At 39.2% G+C, this 20,230-nt stretch overlaps 1 protein-coding gene across 1 annotated transcript in view; it reads left to right on the top strand.

The window, feature by feature from the left end:
• Positions 1-20,230, top strand: part of RORB (RAR related orphan receptor B) — a 51,269-nt gene that overhangs the window by 2,226 nt on the left and 28,813 nt on the right. Inside the window, exons 2-4 of the mRNA XM_010174820.2 lie at positions 9,443-9,528; positions 13,886-14,027; positions 17,115-17,516. Of these exons, the coding sequence (XP_010173122.2) occupies positions 9,443-9,528; positions 13,886-14,027; positions 17,115-17,516 (630 nt within the window). The remainder of the gene's footprint in view (positions 1-9,442; positions 9,529-13,885; positions 14,028-17,114; positions 17,517-20,230) is intronic.

Below are 20,230 nucleotides of genomic sequence, written 5' to 3'. Positions count from 1 at the left end.
CCCTACAAAATCTTAAAAATGGCACTAGTTATTCCTATTGGGTATGTATTAGGTTTGGACTTTTAAAAATCTCAGCTTCCCTTCTTTCCTTTTCCAGTATTTTGTTTATAAAAAGTAGAGCATACTGAGACCTCAGTAAAAATCAGTATGAAATTCCACGGAAATGGAAAACTATAAAACATATCCAGTTATTTGAATGGTGAGCTCACTTACTTGTGTGACAGTAAAAGTACATTTCTGTTCTAAGTATCACTTAGTGAAATGGAAAACTATAAAACATATCCAGTTATTCGAATGGTGAGCTCACTTACTTGTGTGAAAGTAAAAGTACATTTCTGTTCTAATTTTTCTATCATATTTTTAATTGTATTTATTTGTAGCAGTGGATATCTTACTAATTTTCAGAAGGAGAATTTTAGATCGTTTGATTATTCTCTATGTTTACAAAAGAAGAAAACATTTTCAACTCTCTGAGCATTTCATAATTTGAAAAGAACTTTTGTATGAAGTATAAACACTGAAAAAATTATTTCACAGACAGGGCAATAGAAGAAGGTTCTGACCCAGTTGTTACTTTCTTTGAAGCTGCATTCTTTGTAGGTCCAGCAACTCTATTTCGAGTGTATCCACAGACTGAACAAATCATCTAAATCCTTAATCATTCACAGTACGCTGTAATATTGCACTACTGACACTCATCCCACATGATGTTGCCGTTTTCCCAGGTGTTGGTGCAGCTTTTATTTCCTCTATCAAAACAAGTGCTTGAGAAGCAGTTACAGTTGTAGAAGAGAAGTTAAATAGGATTATACTTGAAGCCTCCGTTTATACAGAGGCTGGCTTCAGGCTCCGTTTAGTGGCAACTGAGTCATGAATACTAAAATTGCTGAGTGTCAGCTGGTTCTGTGTGGAGACCTGAACTGTGCAACTGTCCTCATTTTCTTTGATGATTTTGCATGGCATCATATTCTGGGTTTGAGTGTTACTGGAAGTGTAGGAAACTGGGGACGTTCAAATGAAACAATGCAGGTAGTGGGGGAGAAGGCGAGGGTTGTGGGGATTGTGAGTGTGCTGCTGCAGCTACAGTCCCGTCACAAAGAGCTGGAGAAGGGGGTGCTGCCACAGACAAGGTTAGGAATAAGCACTACGCCTTCCTTCTACTGCAAGCTGAAGTAAGTTTTAAGTTCATTTCCACCCTCCTCCAGCAAGCAGTAACACTAACTGGGTGTGAGGAAAGATAAGGTCATGTGTGATCCCACAGCCTTGAAGGCAGGTCTTCAGAGTCTGTTCCTGCAACAGCTCTCTTTGTGCTACTAGGCTGTGTAACTCTATAGCAATGATCTATGTGTATCTAACATAAAGAATTCCCACTAAGGTGCTGAGTACTATATGACAATTTCAGCCAGTTCTCAACAGGCAAAATGGAAGGTAAATATTTATCATGCTATCTGGGCTCTTCGCTTACAACATTCATTAGTTCATTTATACAGAAGAAAAGAAAAAAAAATAGCCATGCATTGTTGTCTGTCTGGAACAGTAATTCGGAAACGCTAGGCACACTGAGTAGCTTTCTGAGTAAAGACAAGTAAGGAGGGCAAAAAATTTGTCCTGCTAAATGCCTGCTGTATTGTAAACCATTTAAGTGAAATATCCACAAATTATGACAAATATGTTGGCAGAGTAAATACTAAGTGTACTTCTCATAGGAAAGAACTTTGCATGTGCTATATTTTTCTGTATAGTTGCTATTTTCTGAGCAAGTGCATGTTTACTCTGTGGAGAATTGCATAGAAAACATGGTCATCACTGCTCAAATAGCCATCCTGACCAGCTTATATAAACACTAGCTAAAGCTGCTAGAGATTATTTGCAGAACATTGGATCTGATGAGCTCAAATATAAGATAGCTTGGGTAGTATAATATTTGGGATTACCATAATAATCTCTTTAGGGGAAGTGTGCAGTATCAGCAGAAGCATTGCTTGAGTCTTTGAAGGAAGTAGAAACTGCACAGTAATAATTCTTCATTTACTAAACACTTAACGTCTTTCCCTGTAAATAAGGCAAGTTCCAAGCTCTCTATGGGGCCCAGGATAAGGCTTTGAGGATTTAATTAAATATCTCCGATTTGAACTCACCTATGGAGCCCAAATCATTGGTTAGGCAACCTCTTTTTGTTGTGTGGTAACTTGTTTTAGTGTAGCACCATCCTTTGAAGTTAATTTCCATGCATATGAGTTACTAAGGAAAAGAGTTCATTGATTAATATAGAAAAGTCCATGTTGAGAGGCAATAACAACGCTTCTGTACAGATTTGCAGTGTGCTAAGTGAGTTGTGATCCTTTGACCCCTTCTGACCAATTTGAGCACAGCCTTTCAGGGGTCAATCTTTGAGCCATAGCTTCTGACAAAGGAGCTGATTTTCATTTTTTTGGATCTGAACGTGGGGCAGTACGTGTCTGTATTAGCCATTACTGCCCTGCAAAGGATACAGTCAGTTCTGCTTCTTTTCTGCTGCCTTCCCTGCCTGTGAATTATGCCTCAAAAGTGCACAACAGTCTTAAACATTTGTGGTTCTTATGCATTTCAACCACTCTGTCTTCCCCAAAATAAAGAAACAAACAAGCTGCTAGATAGCAATTTCTGTGCCTTTGGCATTTCCTTAACCTTTTGATGTTTCACTGGGTGTTAGGCTGCCATTCTTGGCAAAAAAAGCTGCACAGCTTTTATTTATAGTCCAGAAAACAGTATCAGCACCACTGTCTTGTAATAAACCCACAGTAACTGAGATTTTCTGTTAATTTACAAATGTTTTTAACTCATTAAAATTATCACTTCTGTAGAAAAAAAGACTGGTAATCCAAAATAAATATACATCAATTATCTCACAACATCATGTCACTGCTCTTAAGACTCTTGTGGTTCTTTTTGCTCACAGCTACCTTTGCTCCACAGAGAATCATCCAACCTTGCAAATCTCACAGCTTTTCTAATTGATTATCATAATGAAATTCAGCTTTGAGCAATTATCCTTAACCTGTTTTAATTTTGAAGTCCTTTGCTCCTATCTAAGGTGTGATAAAAAACTAGGAGTCCAAAAGCATTTATTTTTTAGAACAATGTATCCCTTGGTCTAATAAAAGATATTTCATCTATCTGAAAATCTCATCTCATCTATATCCTTGGACCATCACAAGCATAGCAACTTTTTACTATTCATAAATTGTTAAATATCACTGCTAGATCCATTGTAGTTACACACAGAAAGGGAAAGAAAGGGCATTTGAACAAAAATACTTTTTCTTATTTCTGTTCTTACTGTGATAGGAAAAGGTTGTTCTACTGTGCTTATTTTATTTTTTTTCCTATAATTTCGCCTTCTCTGCTGAATCTGAAGGCAAGTAATCCATGCAGATGATTCTTTCCAGACTTGTTCCAAAATTAGTATGTAACAATAAGATACAAAATGATCAGATAATATGAGCAGTTTGGAGGTTACCTTTAGCTCTGGAGCAGCCATAATCATTTGAACTCATCTTACTTCATCTGTCTATTTCAAAGCATTTGACAATGGTCTGTAAACATTATTAAGGCAGATACAAAAAGTATTAAGACAGATACAAAAAGTCTTCCAAAGTATCTCTCCACAGTGCAGATACAAACATCTTTCCTTGATATGCAAAACCTGCAAAAAGCTAACATATAGCATGTAATTTTGAAACTTTTCATCAGTCTACAGATATTGTCAGACATATTCCTAATGTTTGATTTTTACTTTTTATTTTAAAAAATAAATGTTAAATGCACACAATAAGGATACACAGGGTAACTACATAAAGACTATATTTTTCGTCAAAAAAAAAAATGATGTTTTAAAAGTGTTCCAATAGTCTTTAGAATAATCATGCAATAAAGTTGATCTGTAAGAAGAGCTGATGTACATTTCAGAGCTTTTTCTTTTGACTATAAAATCATAAAAGAGGAAGGGGAAAAGAAAATCTGTCACCAAAAAACCTTCCAAGTGCCATTGATTAAAAGATAGAAAAAATTCAGCAAAGACTGTGAGACCATGAAAGAAATCAGACCTGACAATTGCATGGATTTACAGGAGTAGCAATCTTTTTAGCAGTGATCTATCACTGTTCTATTTTGAGCAATGATCTATCAGATTTCTCAATATCCAGCTTCCAGGACTACCTTGACCCTGAAATTCATGTCAAGTTTTTACAGATCGTGTGCAGATCAGATCTCCTGAGTGTGCCCAGTGAGACATGTAGATATATAAGAACTTGCTCTGGGAAAGTGTATGTCTCTGCACATGAGCTGTAGGACTGGCATACTTGGGAATCATCAGCTTTGCTGCACATGCAGGGAGGGCTCTGGGCAGAGTGGACCTGACAGTCTTCATAGCTCTAAAAAAAGTCCGGGGTCCAGACTCACAGTCAGAGTTATGTGTTATTTTCCTGGGTGAACTCCATCATATCTACTTACTATAATGGCTCATTTGGGGTATGGCTGACAGCAAGTGTATCTACAGACACATTAATTAACATTAGCTGGCATTAATTAGCTTGCTGAGATATTGCTAGCTGTGTAGCTCTCACTGGATGAGGTAAAACAGAAGCTGAAAACATAAGTAGTATCCTCAGCTGTATATTTTCAGATTATTAAATACAAATGTAAAGCACTTGAAATCTTGCTGTGAAGCCACAGACTGTCTAATCCAGTGGCAAAGGGGATACCAAGATCTAGTTTGCAGCCTAACGCATAGCAGAAACCTCTGTTGATGGTAACGTGCATGGAAAAAGCCTGTCTTACTCACAGAGGTCAGGATACAAAAAGCAGAGTTAACAACTAGATAAAAATGCTGAATATTCTTAATTTGAAATCACTTAGGGATACAAACATGGGATTGATCTGGGCCAATCTACTAGCATTTTTCAAAGAACTCCAGTTTAAGGACAATGGGAATTCTTGGAAAGTGAAGGATCTGCTTTTTTGCTATCAGTTCTGTGATTAGCCTTGATGTTTCCAAGTGTGATCCCTCCGGGATCAACAAATTAGAGAGAGGACTTCCTCTTCAAAGTTCATGCCCAACATGCTTTAATATTCTCTTTTGATCAAGAACTAAGTATTGAAGGTTTAAGCCTTTTTTCCCCTTGGAACCAAATCTCCAGGACTGAGAGATTATAGTCGTGTCTCTCCCAGGTGAAGTTCCTCAGATGTTAAACTGAGATTATATAAAATGTAAGCTTTGCTATTTTCTTGTTAGATAACCTATGCATGTCAGTGGCAGTCCTCACAAATACACAAAGGACACATCAGGTGCCTTGTTGGCTCTTATCTTTGTTTTAAGAGGAATTCAGCAAATTAAGTGTGTATCTCCTTCCAAATCCAAAGATTTATTCCAAATATCACCAATATAACAATTCATGAAACCTGATTATTGCCCTACTTTTAGGACAGTGAATTTTATGCCTGTAAGTAAAATTTTGCTGGTTTAAAAAAAAAAAAAAAAAAAAAAAAAAAGGCAACTCTGTGTACTTTTTTATTTCTCTTGGGGCAGCATTTGAGAAGATAGGTAATGCTTGGTTTGAAGGTGGTTTTAAGTACATATTTATTTTTATCCAAACGTTCATTTCAAATGTGTGACATGTTTTTGTATTTGCTTCCTTAATAGAATTCCAGCCTTCTTCCTGTTGTCCTGAGAGAATGAATTAGGCTGCAGGTGGTAAACCCAGCATCTGCAGATTATTATTACTAGTCATGTAGAATTAATTAATTTCCATTGTGGCATTCTAATTTGTAGGATGCCATATAAAACTAGAGACAGCCCTAAAGAATGTTAAGCTTAAGTATAAAATAAGAGATGAATACCACAAAGAGGTGGGATAATCCCATGGTACTGGGGAGAGAAGCTACAGTTGGTGATAAGGATCAATCACAACGCAGCACGTATCCAAACATTATAAAAGTTTTGTTAGACCTCAGGGTGATGGTGGTTTTGCAGGCTTTTATCAAGTGATATGTATGGAGACAGGATGAAAACTAAATGTGCTTGTTGAAAAATTGGACAAATGGACATCTGAGACCTATATTATTGCTTGAAAAGAGGCAGGAGCCATTATTCTTATTCACGTTACTAAAGCTGATGGGTATGAAGGCAAGTGGGAGGATTTTAAAAGTGGAGCTAAGTAGTTTTGCTCCTATTCCTTCTGCATGTTTACTATATTGGGAGAAAGTAAGTTCTATACCTGTACTGATGAAAGTTATCATTGTGGCAACTCCATTATGGAGTTCCATTTTGCCTCAATATTCAGGAAGTGGTACTGAATCAATGCATTTTACACTTGTAAGGAATTCAGAAGCAAGCTGCTTATTTTATAACAGCTATAAGAGAGGTAGGATATACAGGTCCCTAAAGTGTTTGTTGGTTTAAGAGGAGAAGGGAAGAAGAAAAACAACATAAAATTACAGGTGTCTGAACAAAGATACAATGTGAAAAACATGTAGTAGCCTCTGACAATCATTAAATCTGCAAAAGAAACCTGGTACACTGGGTGTTAATTACAGTAATTCAAGAGGTTTCTGGGAATACAGTGGCTTCTTTTTCCTCTGGCCTGTAATGACTCAAGTTTTCTGTTACGAATCCTTAAATAGTTCTGCTGACTTATGAACAAAAAGAAATGCCTAGGAAACAGTAGCAGAGTCTAGTTTTCCAAACTTTTTCAAACGCCTTCTGTGTCCTAAAGATGCTGCCTTTTCTAGGAGCACTCTAAGGAGCCATGGTAGCAATTTCCTAGACATCCTGTATTTACTAATTTATAGAATTGTTAGTTTTGAATAAGGGTTTGAATTAACTGCTGAGGTGCAAGTCTAAAGTATTTATTTCACATTAAGTGAAACCTGGAGCTTTAGCATTTAGTGACCTGGTCCACAAATATTTACCATGAATGTAGCACTTATAATTGCAATTCATGCATGGAATTATTGGTTGCTCACAGCAACAAGTACTGTGCTAAATGCAACAAGTGTCACAGGATCAATTCTTCTGTCTCTGTTCCTATCATAGTTACAAACTCTATATGCAAGTCATATTAAAAATACTTTCATATTGTTTGGGGTTTTTTTTTCTTCCATTGTTTTGTCTTTTCCTGAAGATTTACTCACATTCCCACTGTAGTTCCTGCCTCTGACATTGACATATGTCTTTGAGGCTTGTCAGCATAAAGAAGCATGTGGCCCCAGAGCTGAGCCTTGATCCCTCCATGTGATTCTCAAGCAGAGACCTCTGCGCAATTACTCAAACTAGCCTCTCAAACGGCAGTACTTGGAGGTGCATGTTTAAATGTTTTAATTATCTCAATGTGCATAAGGCATAGGAAATCTTGAGCAGGATCAACCTGGCAAAATTGACGAGGAACTGCAGATACTTTTCTGTAAGAAATTGCCTTCTTTTTTGTGCATCTATCATGCCAGGATGGCTAATGGCAATTAGTTTCTTAAGAAGGGAAAGAAGCTACCACAACCTAGTTCATGAAAACAAAATGGGATACAGAAACTAAACCGAAAATTGTGGATGTCATACGAAATTTTATTTCTAGATACGAACTTTCTTTCAGTACAAAGACAGGCAAGATTTTGGTTCTGGGTTGTCTCCATCCAGAACATATTAACAACTCTTTCCTACAATTAACTTAATTCTATCTATCCTGGATAAGAACAGTTTAAAAACTGGTTTGCTTGCCTAAACCTTGCCTAAAAATGTACTTGATCAGAGACAGCATCACAGTGGGGAACTAAAGTCTCTTTAGACTTCCATGACAATTACCCTTCCCTGGCTCCTTTTGTATACAGTATCCAGAGAAGAGGGCCTGCTAGTGTTCACCTTGTGGAGTTTACCCTGATAAGCCTCTACTCTTAAGTAGGGGGCTAGGGGAGCAGGGGATGCAGTGCACATTTTGGTGGGAAGTGTGGTGGCTCTGCGGGACACAGAGTTTTGGTTGTTTAACCACATGGTGGTAGGAGGGTAACTCTTAGGAAATTCTTGGTTTCTGCTAAGAGTGATAAATTATAATCATAGGTAGAACTGAGACAAAATCCAGACTATATCATTATGTTGTCACAGCATCCACCATACCAGCATGCTTAGTGCTTAGCTTACAATATGCCATAATTTTAAGTACATTTTTTTCCAGCATTTATAAATTTTTCAGCTGCCCCCAGGGTTGAAATGGGATGCTCTTCTTAGGATGAGCATCTGGACAATAATCTTGTTTCCCTGTATCCCAATCCATTTTGGAGTTGAATGTGTCCAATTAAAGTACTACCGGTTAGCAATCTTGTGCTGTTCGTAGCCCTACTACACAAGCTCTCAGCTTTGCTACCCAAGGATTTGATGAGTGATTTGTGTTTCAGGGAACTGCTGCCGTTATTGCCCTGGGCATGGAGGAAAGACATCGTCCAGGAGTACTGATCCTTACCAAGTGTGATGCTGCTTCCAAGTGGCAGAATTGCAGGGAGGCATGCATCCCACATAGGAAAACAAATGAAAAGAAAGAAAATAGGTTTACATTTTTCTCAATGCATCTGACAGGCACAATCCTTCTCTGCCTTTCAGAATGTGCTCTCTTAGAGCGTCATCAAAGGAAACACACAGGATTCGAAGTAGTTGAGGGAAGTAAACAGCTATGGTAGCAAAATAAAAATATGGAAGATAGTGAAATATGTTTTTCTTCTCTGAATTAAATGACCATTGTGTTTATAAAAGGATCTGAAGCATATCCATATTCAAACATTTTCAGATAGTACCTGCCTCTTTCAGTACACAGCCACTGGTTACTTAAATTCAGTCTGTGGGCCTTGCCTGCCCATGACTTGGTACTGCAGCAAATAGCTTGAAGAGAAGGAGAGGTTAAGCAGTCATTTTCAAGCCCATCTTTGCCAGTGGATATCTTTGTATGTCCTGAAGTCTTAATCTGAAGGATGTGAAAACTTCATCACCTCTACTGCTTTGAAAAACGCATCAAAATATACTGTGTAATTCTACCCTAGCAAAATGAAAAGTCATAAATGAAATGTGTAAGCAAGAACAATCTAGATCATTATTTAGAACCCCTAATGGTGCAATAATCGTGATGAAATTAAGAAGTAAAAACAGTTAAAAAAGGAGAATATGAGGAAAAACTTGCTAATCGTGAGATATCTTAAATTGTTGAAGAGTTTTGTTGGGTATGGTAGAAACTACATAATGTGAAGCAATTAAAATTTGCCGAATCAAAGCATTCAAAAACACACAGTACAATACAAAGCAGTTTTATATTGTCAGGGGGATGAACAGGTTATCTCCTGACTAGCTTTACTTTTTAAGATCTTCATTTGAGAAAGAAATAAATGAAATAGAATTATGTACTCAAAATATTTGTCTTGTTTTATTTTTCAGCACAAATTGAAGTGATACCATGCAAGATTTGTGGTGATAAGTCCTCTGGAATACACTATGGAGTCATCACATGTGAAGGCTGCAAGGTATGAGATTTTAATACAGCATAGTCATCAGTGTCTGCATTAGCCTCGAGCAACTGTGTACAATAATACACTCTTGCACGCTTTCAAGCAAGTGATGCTAAAGGCTGTAAAGCCTGCTGCTGGTATAGATGCATTTCAAGCCTAATTTTACTAGTTGCTTTCCTTTTCATCAGATAGTCTTTAGAGTTACCTCCTCATTTGAAACATGAATTCTTTCTGTCTGATGCAGTATAAGTGCTGATACAGAGCTTGGCAACTGTAAGTCACACCCATTCTACCTTAAATCAGCTTGAGAGATGGACTTCCTTATCTTGTTTCCTATACAATCCATGTAGCATTAAAAGTTGGCACAATATCTCAGTTCGACATCTTAAAAGCTTACAGGTGTCAGTTTGGTTCTACTTTATCCCCTTTGTATTCTCTGCAGGCCAAATTGTAATCTCCAAAAGAAAAAATGCCTTACATTATGAGTAGTGTAAAAGGATCCTTTGCCTTCTTTCTTACAGACTCCAGCACAGGGCAATTGCTGGGAACTGGAGGTTAAAAAAAAAAAGGAAAAAAAAACCCTTTTCCATGTTGCTTAGTCATATTAACATATTATCCCAGGCGTTACTTCAAATAACATAAATCAAACTCCAAGCCAAGAGAGGAAAGGCTTCACTTTTCAACTTTAACAGTGCTCTGTGATTTTCTTATTGAAGGAATTATATCATTACTCATGGAAAACCAGAATTTCTTACTACATGTTGGTATTTCAGCTTTGACTGTAAATGTGAAATTGCAAAAATGAAGAGGCAGCATCTCTGATTTATTCTATGTGGAAACACACAAACTGGTATATTTTAAAGTGGATGCACATTTGTAGAGTGAAATGGCAAGTCTGTATTTACTTAATGCTTTACGAAATTTAGAACATCTGAAAAATCTGAAAATTTGGATGCAGCCATTCCCCAAAAAAAATCTTGTAATGCCAACACATTGAGAAACAATATGATGTCAAAGATCAGATTTCTTTCAGAAAAATTAACGACTGTTAATGGAACAACCCGCAGTGTGTCCCTATCTTGTTGTGACACTGGACTAGAAATAAGCGTCTTCTTTTGATGATCATGTGAAACAAGATTAGACTAATTGATCTAATACTTCGAAATTGACACAAAACCTATTGGAGAAAAATGCTTTAAGCAGAAAAATAGCTTCTTGTCTCGGTATTCAGTGTCCACAGAGCAGTTAAGAGGTAGAGTCTCCTGTAGATGTGATTAGGGTTAATGCTGGCCCTTGTGTGTGCCTCAAGAGGAGATGATACCACTCAGCTCTGTGTGTAGATTGCTTATTGAGATAAAGAGCTTCTCTTCCACTTACGACAGTTTTAACCCTATTGTTTTTGTACCAGTTTTGCAGTATCAGATCAATTAGTCTAATCTTGTTTTGTGACCCTGTTGTGAAAAAAGATGTCAGTTCTCTGATGGGGGGCATCTCAGTCTGTCAGAACTCTCTTTCAAGGTAAGCGCTGTCTTAGGCAGTACAACTCTGCTCTTCATTGCCCAGCAATTAAATAACTATTTGCTCAGCCTGCATACTAATAACTGGTCATTTCTGGATCCTTTTGTGTGAATGCATTAAAAGACTGAATTAATTAAGATGGAGAGCATGTGTGGAAGAAAGAGGCGAGAACCACTCTGCAAGCCTGCACTCACGCTGAGCCAGGCACCAGACAGCTGCAGCATTTCAGGACACAGCAGCCAAGGTTTGCACTGCCAATAGCAATGCTACAAACTTCAAGGGATGGAAAATCCTTTAACTATGTGTCCCTACGTTAGCTATGCTGCTGCCAATGCATATTATAAGTGCTTAAGGTGCATGCCTGCATACGCTGAATAACCTGCTGGACTAATTTAAGAAAATGGTGGCTCTGCCGCTGTCGTCACTGAAAGGGTGAAACCTGAAGACAGATCTCCATCCTCTCTGTCTTTGTGGTTCTTTCACTTACTGAGAAGCCTGTTATCATCTCTCCTGCCTACCACCAGAGCAAAGTATTTGCTACCACTCTTGTCATGATTTAGACAGTAGTTCGTGTGACCATTTCTGTTCTCAGACTGACTGTTGGTGATGGATGAGGTGACTTGTTCAGGATGCAGATAGGCCTCTTGTCAGTGTTGGGAATACTGGGAAACACGTCTTTAAGGCTGTAGCTTCTCAGTAATGAACTGCATCCTTCTTCCCACAAATGGAATTATTCTCAGTAAATATGGGCAATATTATATAAAGATCCCCTAAAAATGAAATGAAAGGATTGTCTGTACTTTGTAAGACAACATTGAGATCCTATGCAGGAGAAAGAGAGCACAAAAGTCTCCTCAGAAAAATAAATTACCTGCTGTAGATTAATTTTATTATGTAACCCTTGATTTTTCCCTAAGGGTAAAGAAGGAACAAACAAGGGTAAAGAAGGAACAAACAAATTCTTCTGAGGAAAAAACAGCACTATAGGATGAGGCATAGTCAATGCTAGATGGTTGCATGGCTTTTTTTAACATTATTTGTTTGTTCTCTCAAATCCATATCCACACAGGAGCTGCTAAAATCTAAATCTTTAAACTAGAAAATATTTCATATGTCAAAACCAAAATTGACTGTAAAGTTCAACAAATAGAGTAGAAATATTTTGCAATTAGTGTCCATTTAGCTTTAAATTAAACTCACCTCCACAGTTTCAGGAACGTTTTGGTTAGCCAGAATCATACAAGTTCCCACCAGGTTTTTTCTAAGAATTTCCCTAAAGGATATCCATGTTCTCAAAAGTGCAAATCATAAAACTTAATTTAGTTTTTATATAATACTGTTAAAACCAGCACAGGCCAGAGAAAGTAAGTCTCTTGATGCTCGATCTCAGGAACTAACACTGCCAGTGTCCTTGGTGGAACACTATGCCTGTCACCTGTTATTACTGACACCCCACACCATCCTTATTGTGTTCACCAGGAGTGAGAATTCAGGCACTGCACGTAGCAAGCGAATTGAGCCCTGTGACACTGTCGCCTTGTTGCTTCCCAAGTCTCATTCTCCTAAAACTCATGGCTGCTGCGATCTCCATTGCTTGGTATTACTGTCTGTCAGCCTGTGCGGCGGTAACACTGGTTTTACCTGATAAATGAAGTCAGTTCTTGCATTGTGGCTCCATTCAGAGCTGTTTGCAAACCAGCCCAGAAAGGCACAACCACTTCAGCATCACTTCTGGTGACCAGTGTAACTGCAGTAATGATGCTTTCTGCTGTTTTCTTCCTCGTGGCTTCATGCGGTGGCTAGGCTATCCTTCAGCTCTCCCACCACACAACCCTGCAGCTGCCTGCATCTAAAGATGCCAAAGTGGCCAAGGAATTTCCCTTCTTTGTTTCTCTCTCTCTGAACCTGCTGTTCCTCCTGTCCTTTATTTCACAGGAAAGAAAAGAATGTCATAAATGCCTTCTCCCCCTCTCTTTCTAATCCTCACCTCCTGGTTTCATTCCTCTTGTCACCTCTACCATTTCATGCCACTTCTACCATAATGGCACCTCTTGGTGTTGTTCGTAACCACTTGGAACTTGTAAGGCCTTAGGTATGGGTTAATACTCTCCTTCTAGCCCTCTGATCTTTAGCCAAATAACCCACAGCTGACCAGAAAAACCTTCTAGGAGATAGAATAACTACAAATTTTTACCTAGATAAAATGGTTAATGTTATATACCATTGAAATGGAAAATGTCGTTACTTTCTCATGGTAGTGTCTAAAGGTGTTGCTTTCTCCTTTGTGTATTGGCTTTACTTGATACAGTCATTAAATCCTAGTGCCTTTGTGATGCTTGAATATAAATTACTTTTCACTGCTGAAGTGTATGGTCCCTCCAGATCAGATCAACATTTGCCAGGTTAAATTGAACAGCAGACTTCAGCTTCTAATGGTATGCATAGCCACTGCCAGTTATTACCTGTCTCTTTCATTAAAGAAAGAAAATAGTCAGAACAAGTAGTCTGTTTACAAATGTGGACAAGCTTTTCCTCTATAAGGAGCAAGTGTTAGATGATACATAGTCATCATTGCATAATAAGAATGCGTTCTGTAACATTATTTTCATTTTAACAACGTGGAATTACATTCTTTACAGAATAAAGCACAGTTCTCCTTATCTTAAGTAAATATTCTTTAATTTCACTGTACAAGGCCAACACATCTGCAAAGCCATAGCATAAGTCATGTTGCTAAACTCAAATAAATAAGAGTTTACCGTAGTTGTTTACATGGTTCTCTGTGTGTGTGTGCATGTGTGTGCACATATATGCACACGGTAATACTCTGTCTCTCTTGCTCTCTTGCCCCTAGGGATTCTTTCGGAGGAGTCAGCAGAACAATGCCTCCTACTCCTGCCCAAGGCAGAGAAACTGTTTAATTGACAGAACCAACAGAAATCGTTGCCAACACTGCCGACTGCAGAAATGTCTTGCCCTGGGAATGTCTCGAGATGGTAAGGAGTCAGATTCCTTCTTCACGCCTAAACCCTTTGAAACTCTTCTTCACTGCTGGCTTACTTAAACTCCCTGTAGATTTCTGGAAAAAAGAGAGAGGAGAAGCTCCTTGCTTTGTAATGCATGCACTGTGAGACACAGATCTTTTCCACTCAGTTAACAAAGGAGGCTATTTTCGTGGGGAGGGTGGGGAAATCACAAAATAGAGAGCAGTATTAGTTTCTAACAGAAAGTCAGAAGCGAAATGTATTGTTCTGATCAAAAGCACAACAAGGTCACCTCTGTAGAAGTGGATATATATTCCAGTTTAGATAACCTCCTATATTAAACATTATAATTTATCTTAACATTAAATATTGATATATGAAAGCTTCTCTTTCCTTGAGATCTCTATAGGTCTGTGACAGTAAACAGGAAACTAAAAAGAAATTTATACCTTGATAGCATTAAACGTTTCTGTTTCTTTTATTCAGAGCACTTGAACAATTATTTTGCATGCTAAAAAAACTTTTTTTTTTGCCTTCTACATTGACCCTTGTCCCTGTCTGGGTCTGTAGAAGAAACGTTTCATACTTTCACACTGAAAATGGACATTACTCCAGGAAAGCTCCACAGTGCATCCAACAGCAGGATCCTTTGGTCCTTTCAGAGCTCTGATCTACTTTCCAAGCTGTGGTGTGACAAGCTGTGGTAAGCAGGCTGAGAGTGTGCCCACCCCAGCAAAGCTGAGGGCAGTGGGAGGCCTGGGCAAGGCTGCCCACAGCTGACCTGCCCCAGCCACCACTGCTCATGCAGGGGGTTTCCAGCTCACAGACATGTTTTAAATGGTCAGGAAGCATGAGAAGAAAATGTTCTCTTTTTGAAGGCAAGTCATGTTGATATTGATTGCCTGGCAGCAGTTTTCTGTCTTAGAAATCTCACACAAAATGTGTCATTAGAAATTAACAGTCATTGATGGAGAAGTTACTTAAAGAGCTATTTCTTTAGACAGTCCACAGATTATAAACTTGTTTTAAATTTGGACTGTAATAGGCCTTTTCCTACCTCAGTGTGTCTCGTGTCACACTGAAACAACTTGCTCACCAGTCTCGCCAGTCCCACCAGTCTGGGAGGGGCCTTGCAGCCTAGCCTGTAATCTGTGAACTCTTTTTGATCCTAGAAGGCAGCTTACTTGATGCCTTACCTCCTGATTCTTCCTAGAGGAGATTAAAATAGTAACTTTTCAGTAATTTAGCAGCATATGCTTTCCTCCTGAAAGTAGTATCTTCCAATGATTTGAGGTATCACAGAGGCATTTTAATGTGGCTGACGGCATTGTCTTCCCAACCTATAATTCAGGGGCCACTGCATGCAGACAAAGGGAGTGATTCTTCTGACAGCATTGCTTTCTTCTCTCATTGTTTATGTAAGGGTGTTTATACGTAACAATATTAAGAGCTCTTGCAAGTTTAAAATAGGCTGTATGGATTTTTTTAACAGATAAATTGAATGTGATTTTTACCTCTCAGCCATGTAACAGATTCATTTTTATCATGCAGAGGCAGGATGCTAATTGACAGCAGCTGGAGAATCCAATTAATGAATATATAATGGGAATAAACAGTGGGTGTTTGTTTTTATTACTGAAGCCCTAAATTTGAAGAAAATGCACAGTTGCATTTTTCAAAATACAGTCATTGTGTATTGTCCATAAGGGTGTGCAGTGCACCGTGGACTGACTCCAGGGGCAGGCCATGTTCATGTGAGGTAGCTTGCAGCTTGTGTGAAGGGCTGCAAGTAAGCTGGGGTTGGCAACAAGAAAAAAAATCTTAGTGTAAAAAAGTGCAAATAAGAGGCCTCCACCTCCTTGGTGTTCTGGCACTGCCTTTTCATATTACACTTTCTTTTCTGTTCTGTTTCCTGACTGAAGATTTTCACATTCATCCACGAGTGTAGATTCAGACTCTTCTTGAGAGCTATAACTGAACCATGGGATAGCAAAAATGACATCCAAGTCCATCCTGTGATAATAAATGTGATGATTCTGAATTCATCCCAGTTACAGATAGACTGGAAATACTCAGCATTGGAAAATACACCTCATAATAGGTAGAAATTAGGATTTTCAGAGGAATGTCCTCTTATCTGTGCTCTTATAAATTCTACTGAATGTATCCCTCATTTGTTTTAGAGCACAGTTGACAACAACCTATGCTCTAAGATTCCAAGATTCCACTAGAAAGCCAGAATATATAGAGATGGGGAAGGAGGGGAGGGGTGGGGAAAGATATTTGTCAATAATTCACTGTATAGGCAGGCTGTGGATTTACACTTCTTAGTTCCACAGCAATCAGCCTGTCATTTTTGAAAATTTCAATCTCAGTGTAATGAACCCTGTTCCTGGGGACGGTGGTTTGCACTCTGATGTTTTCCTCTCTTTCTGATCAGAAGGAAAGCATGGATTTGTGCATGGAGATTATGTAAATTGATTGTGTAAATCTCTGAGACTTCCCTCTGTGGAAAAGATGACATTCATGTGTGCTGTTTACCTTCAAATCTGTTATTTTCCTCTAGGTTTTAACTCTAACCTGTAAGATTTTTTTTATTTTTTATTTTTTTTTTAAAGTGTGAAGATAACACCCCATTGAAAGGATGTGATAATAGGGCTTTAGGGCTTGTTTTCATCTAGAGTACTAATCCTGTTAGTGCACTGTTTAAAGGTTTGTGGAAAGTTGGTAAATCACATGGGATATGAATCTACAGACTGTACATTTCATAGAGCTCTGGGTTGTTGTTCAGTGAACACAGAAATATAAAAGAATGCATGGTCTTTTTAACATTCACAGTGGGAAGTGAGTTGCTTGACTGAGACCCTCCTGTCAAATGGGAGTCATTGTTGTCACCTTGTAAATCCAAGCACACAATACTTTTTCCTTTGTGAGACACATATGGTGTAAATCTTTGCATCCTATCTCATTTCCACAGAAAAAGACGAGTTTCCACAGCAAAAGTCATGCTGAAAGTAAATGTCAAAAGAGTGGTGGTGTTGAGGGGAATAAAGGAGACTTGAAAGGCAACAATGGTTTGCATTGTGCTTTGCTTTTCAGCTGTGAAGTTTGGAAGAATGTCCAAAAAGCAGAGGGACAGCTTGTATGCTGAAGTGCAGAAGCACCAGCAGCGACTGCAGGAGCAACGGCAGCAGCAGAGTGGCGAGGCAGAAGCCCTTGCAAGGGTTTACAGCAACAGCATCAGCAATGGCTTGAGCAACCTGAATAACGAAACTGGCAGCACCTACTCAAATGGGCACGTCATCGACCTGCCGAAGTCTGAGGGTTATTATAACGTGGATTCTGCCCAACCTTCCCCAGACCAGTCTGGGTTAGACATGACTGGAATCAAACAGATAAAGCAGGAACCTATCTATGACCTCACCTCTGTACCAAACTTGTTTACCTATAGCTCTTTCAACAATGGGCAATTAGCTCCGGGGATATCCATGACTGAAATAGGTAAGGAAAATTCTTATTCCTGTAGTGTAATGTATATATATAAAGCTAGATTGCAGTACTGTCTTTATTGAAATAGTATACAGGTATTCCGTACACAGGTACACAATAGTTACATGTTCATACATCTGTATATGTGCACACGCATACAGGAAGTAAAGGAAAGAATATAGGTCCAACAGTAATTGACACAATATCAGGGCAGTTCTGTTTTTACCAAAATCTGCAAATTCTGCATTTTCTTAAACTCAGCAGTTTATGTTCTGTTTATGAAATAGGAACACCAAAGCAGGTGATGAATCAGTCTGAACCAAGTGATAATTAGTAGTGGGGAGCTTGTATCAAATGAGCTCATTAATAGCAGGGTTAAATGATCTCTTCAGCCAGCCATCCATATTCTTGTCAACACTCAGTATCTCATGGCAGCTAAATCTAGGGTATTTATTGTCAAAAAGCACTTCTGGTGCATGGATGTACATGCAGAGAATGAATTTGTGAGGGGCACAAGCTATGAATATAGTTGTGTGGATGCCCCTGCTCCTCTGCTTGAATGCCTTGGAGAACCTGTCCCTTGATTTCTTCTTTGAAAAGTAGGATAGAGACCTTGCTGTGAGATGGGATGGTTTGAAAGGCAATGGCTAATGTTAATACTTCTCCAAGGAGGATTTCTCTTCATCTAACGCCTCTAGTCATACCTCTCCAACGCAACTGGAAGTACTACTTTTATTATACAGAAATAACATGAAAGAAGATTGGCATCCTAATTAGGTACTTCCCACCTCAACAAGTGCAGTATGCTGAGTCAGTTGTGGTTGAGAATATAATCAAAGGGTAGCACTTTATTAATGGAATCTCATTAAAAAGAAAGAAGGAAAAAAAAAAAAAGATGGTATTCAAGAGCCCCCATAACAAATTAATGTCATATCATAAAAACCCTCTATAGCTCTGGCCTGGCCTTGCTGCCTTGTGGATGTACATTGAAATGTGTAAATTTATGTGTGTACTTAAGACCTACTGAGAGCCCTTGAAATGTAGCATGCATTCAATATATATTGCAGAAAGAACGTATGTAGTAGTTGCTGTCTGATAAAAAAATGAAGGTGCAGCTAGAATCTGTAGCATGTTTTCTACCCATGGATGCTCATGTGCAGGAAGCTGTGTAACGAATTGTGTACTTTATTTGCAGATTGCACAGGAGAAAGTCATGCTTTTCTGCCACTCTCTTTAGTGGGACATGTTTTGTTACCATGTTTGGCGTAGGCTGCTGTCCAGTGAAGTCCTATAACCACAGCATAACAGTACAAAGGATTAGTGAGGAACATCTCCTCCAACTTCCCTCTCAGCTCTTGAAACCGTATGATATTGCTCACATGTGGCTTGTGCAAAATTCAGTCCCACAACAGTGGCTCACAGTACTCCAAACTAGATGAGGGACAATTTAAACAGTCGTAAGAGCTGTTTCTCTGCAGCACTCAAAGGGAAATGTTCCCAAAGAGACTCAGAGGAGGTACCATAAATATGACAATTTTAATAGTCTGTGAGTTAGAGCTTGTGCTCAGTTGGCAAACACAAGTGGAAGAAGAGGGTCTACAGATCATGGAAGTAGAGGCTGGTCACTTGGGAAGGATATGACTGTTGTCAGAGGATGTAGGGAGGCAGCTAGGAAAGCTGAGGCCTCCTTGGAATTAAACCTTGCAAGAGAGGTAAAGGACAACAAAAAGGGCTTCTTCAAATGCATTGCAGACAAAGCTAATGCTAGAGGCAATGTAGACCCACTGCGGAATGGGGTGGGTGCCCTGGTGACAGAAGATACAAAGAAGGCAGAGTTACTGAATGCCTTCTTTGTCTCCGTCTACACTGCTGGAGACTGTCCTCAGGACTCCTGGACCCCTGAGGCCCCAGAAGAAGTCAGGATAAAAGAGGAGTTTGCATTGGCTGACAAGGTCTGGGTTAGGGATCAATTCAGCAATCTGGGTCCTGATGGAGTGCACCCACGGGTGCTGAGGGAGCTGGCAGAAGTCATTGCTAGGCCACTCTTCATCTTCTTTGATAAGTCATGGGGAAGAGGAGAAATGCCTGAGGACTGGAGGAAAGCAAATGCCACTCCAATCTTCAAAAAGGGCAAGAAGGAGGACCTGGGTAACTATAGACTGGTCTGTTTCACCTCCATCCCTGGAAAGGTGATGGAACAATGTATCCTCAGCGCTATCTCTGGGCATATCAAGGACAAGAGGGTCATTAGGAGCAGTCAACATGGTTTTACGAAAGGGAAGTGATGTTTAACCAACCTGACAGCCTTTTATGAGAACATAACCAGGTGGATAGATGATGGTAGAGCAGTGGATGTGGTTTCTCTTGATTTCAGCAAAGCATTTGAGACTGTCTCCCACAGCATCCTCGCAGGTAAACTGAGGAAGTGTGGTCTGGATGATCGGGTAGTGAGGTGGATTGTGAACTGGTTGAAGGGAAGAAGTCAGAGAGTTGTGGTCAATGGGACAGAGTCTGGTTGGAGGCCTGTGTCTGTTGGCATCCCTCAGGGGTCAGTACTGGCACCAGTACTATTCAATATATTAATCAGTGACCTGGATGAGGGAACAGAGTGCACTGTCAGCAAGTTTGCTGATGATACAAAGCTGGGAGGAGCGGCTGACACACCAAAAGGCTGTGCTGCCATCCAGAGAGACCTGGACAGGCTGGAGAGTTGGGTGGGGAGAAAT

This window comes from Antrostomus carolinensis, unplaced genomic scaffold, assembly GCF_000700745.2.
Source record: "Antrostomus carolinensis isolate BGI_N321 unplaced genomic scaffold, ASM70074v2 scaffold8279, whole genome shotgun sequence".
Classification (NCBI taxonomy): domain Eukaryota; kingdom Metazoa; phylum Chordata; class Aves; order Caprimulgiformes; family Caprimulgidae; genus Antrostomus; species Antrostomus carolinensis.
The sequence above is the reverse complement of the archived record's forward strand: the minus strand, read 5'-3'. Positions and strand labels throughout refer to the sequence as shown.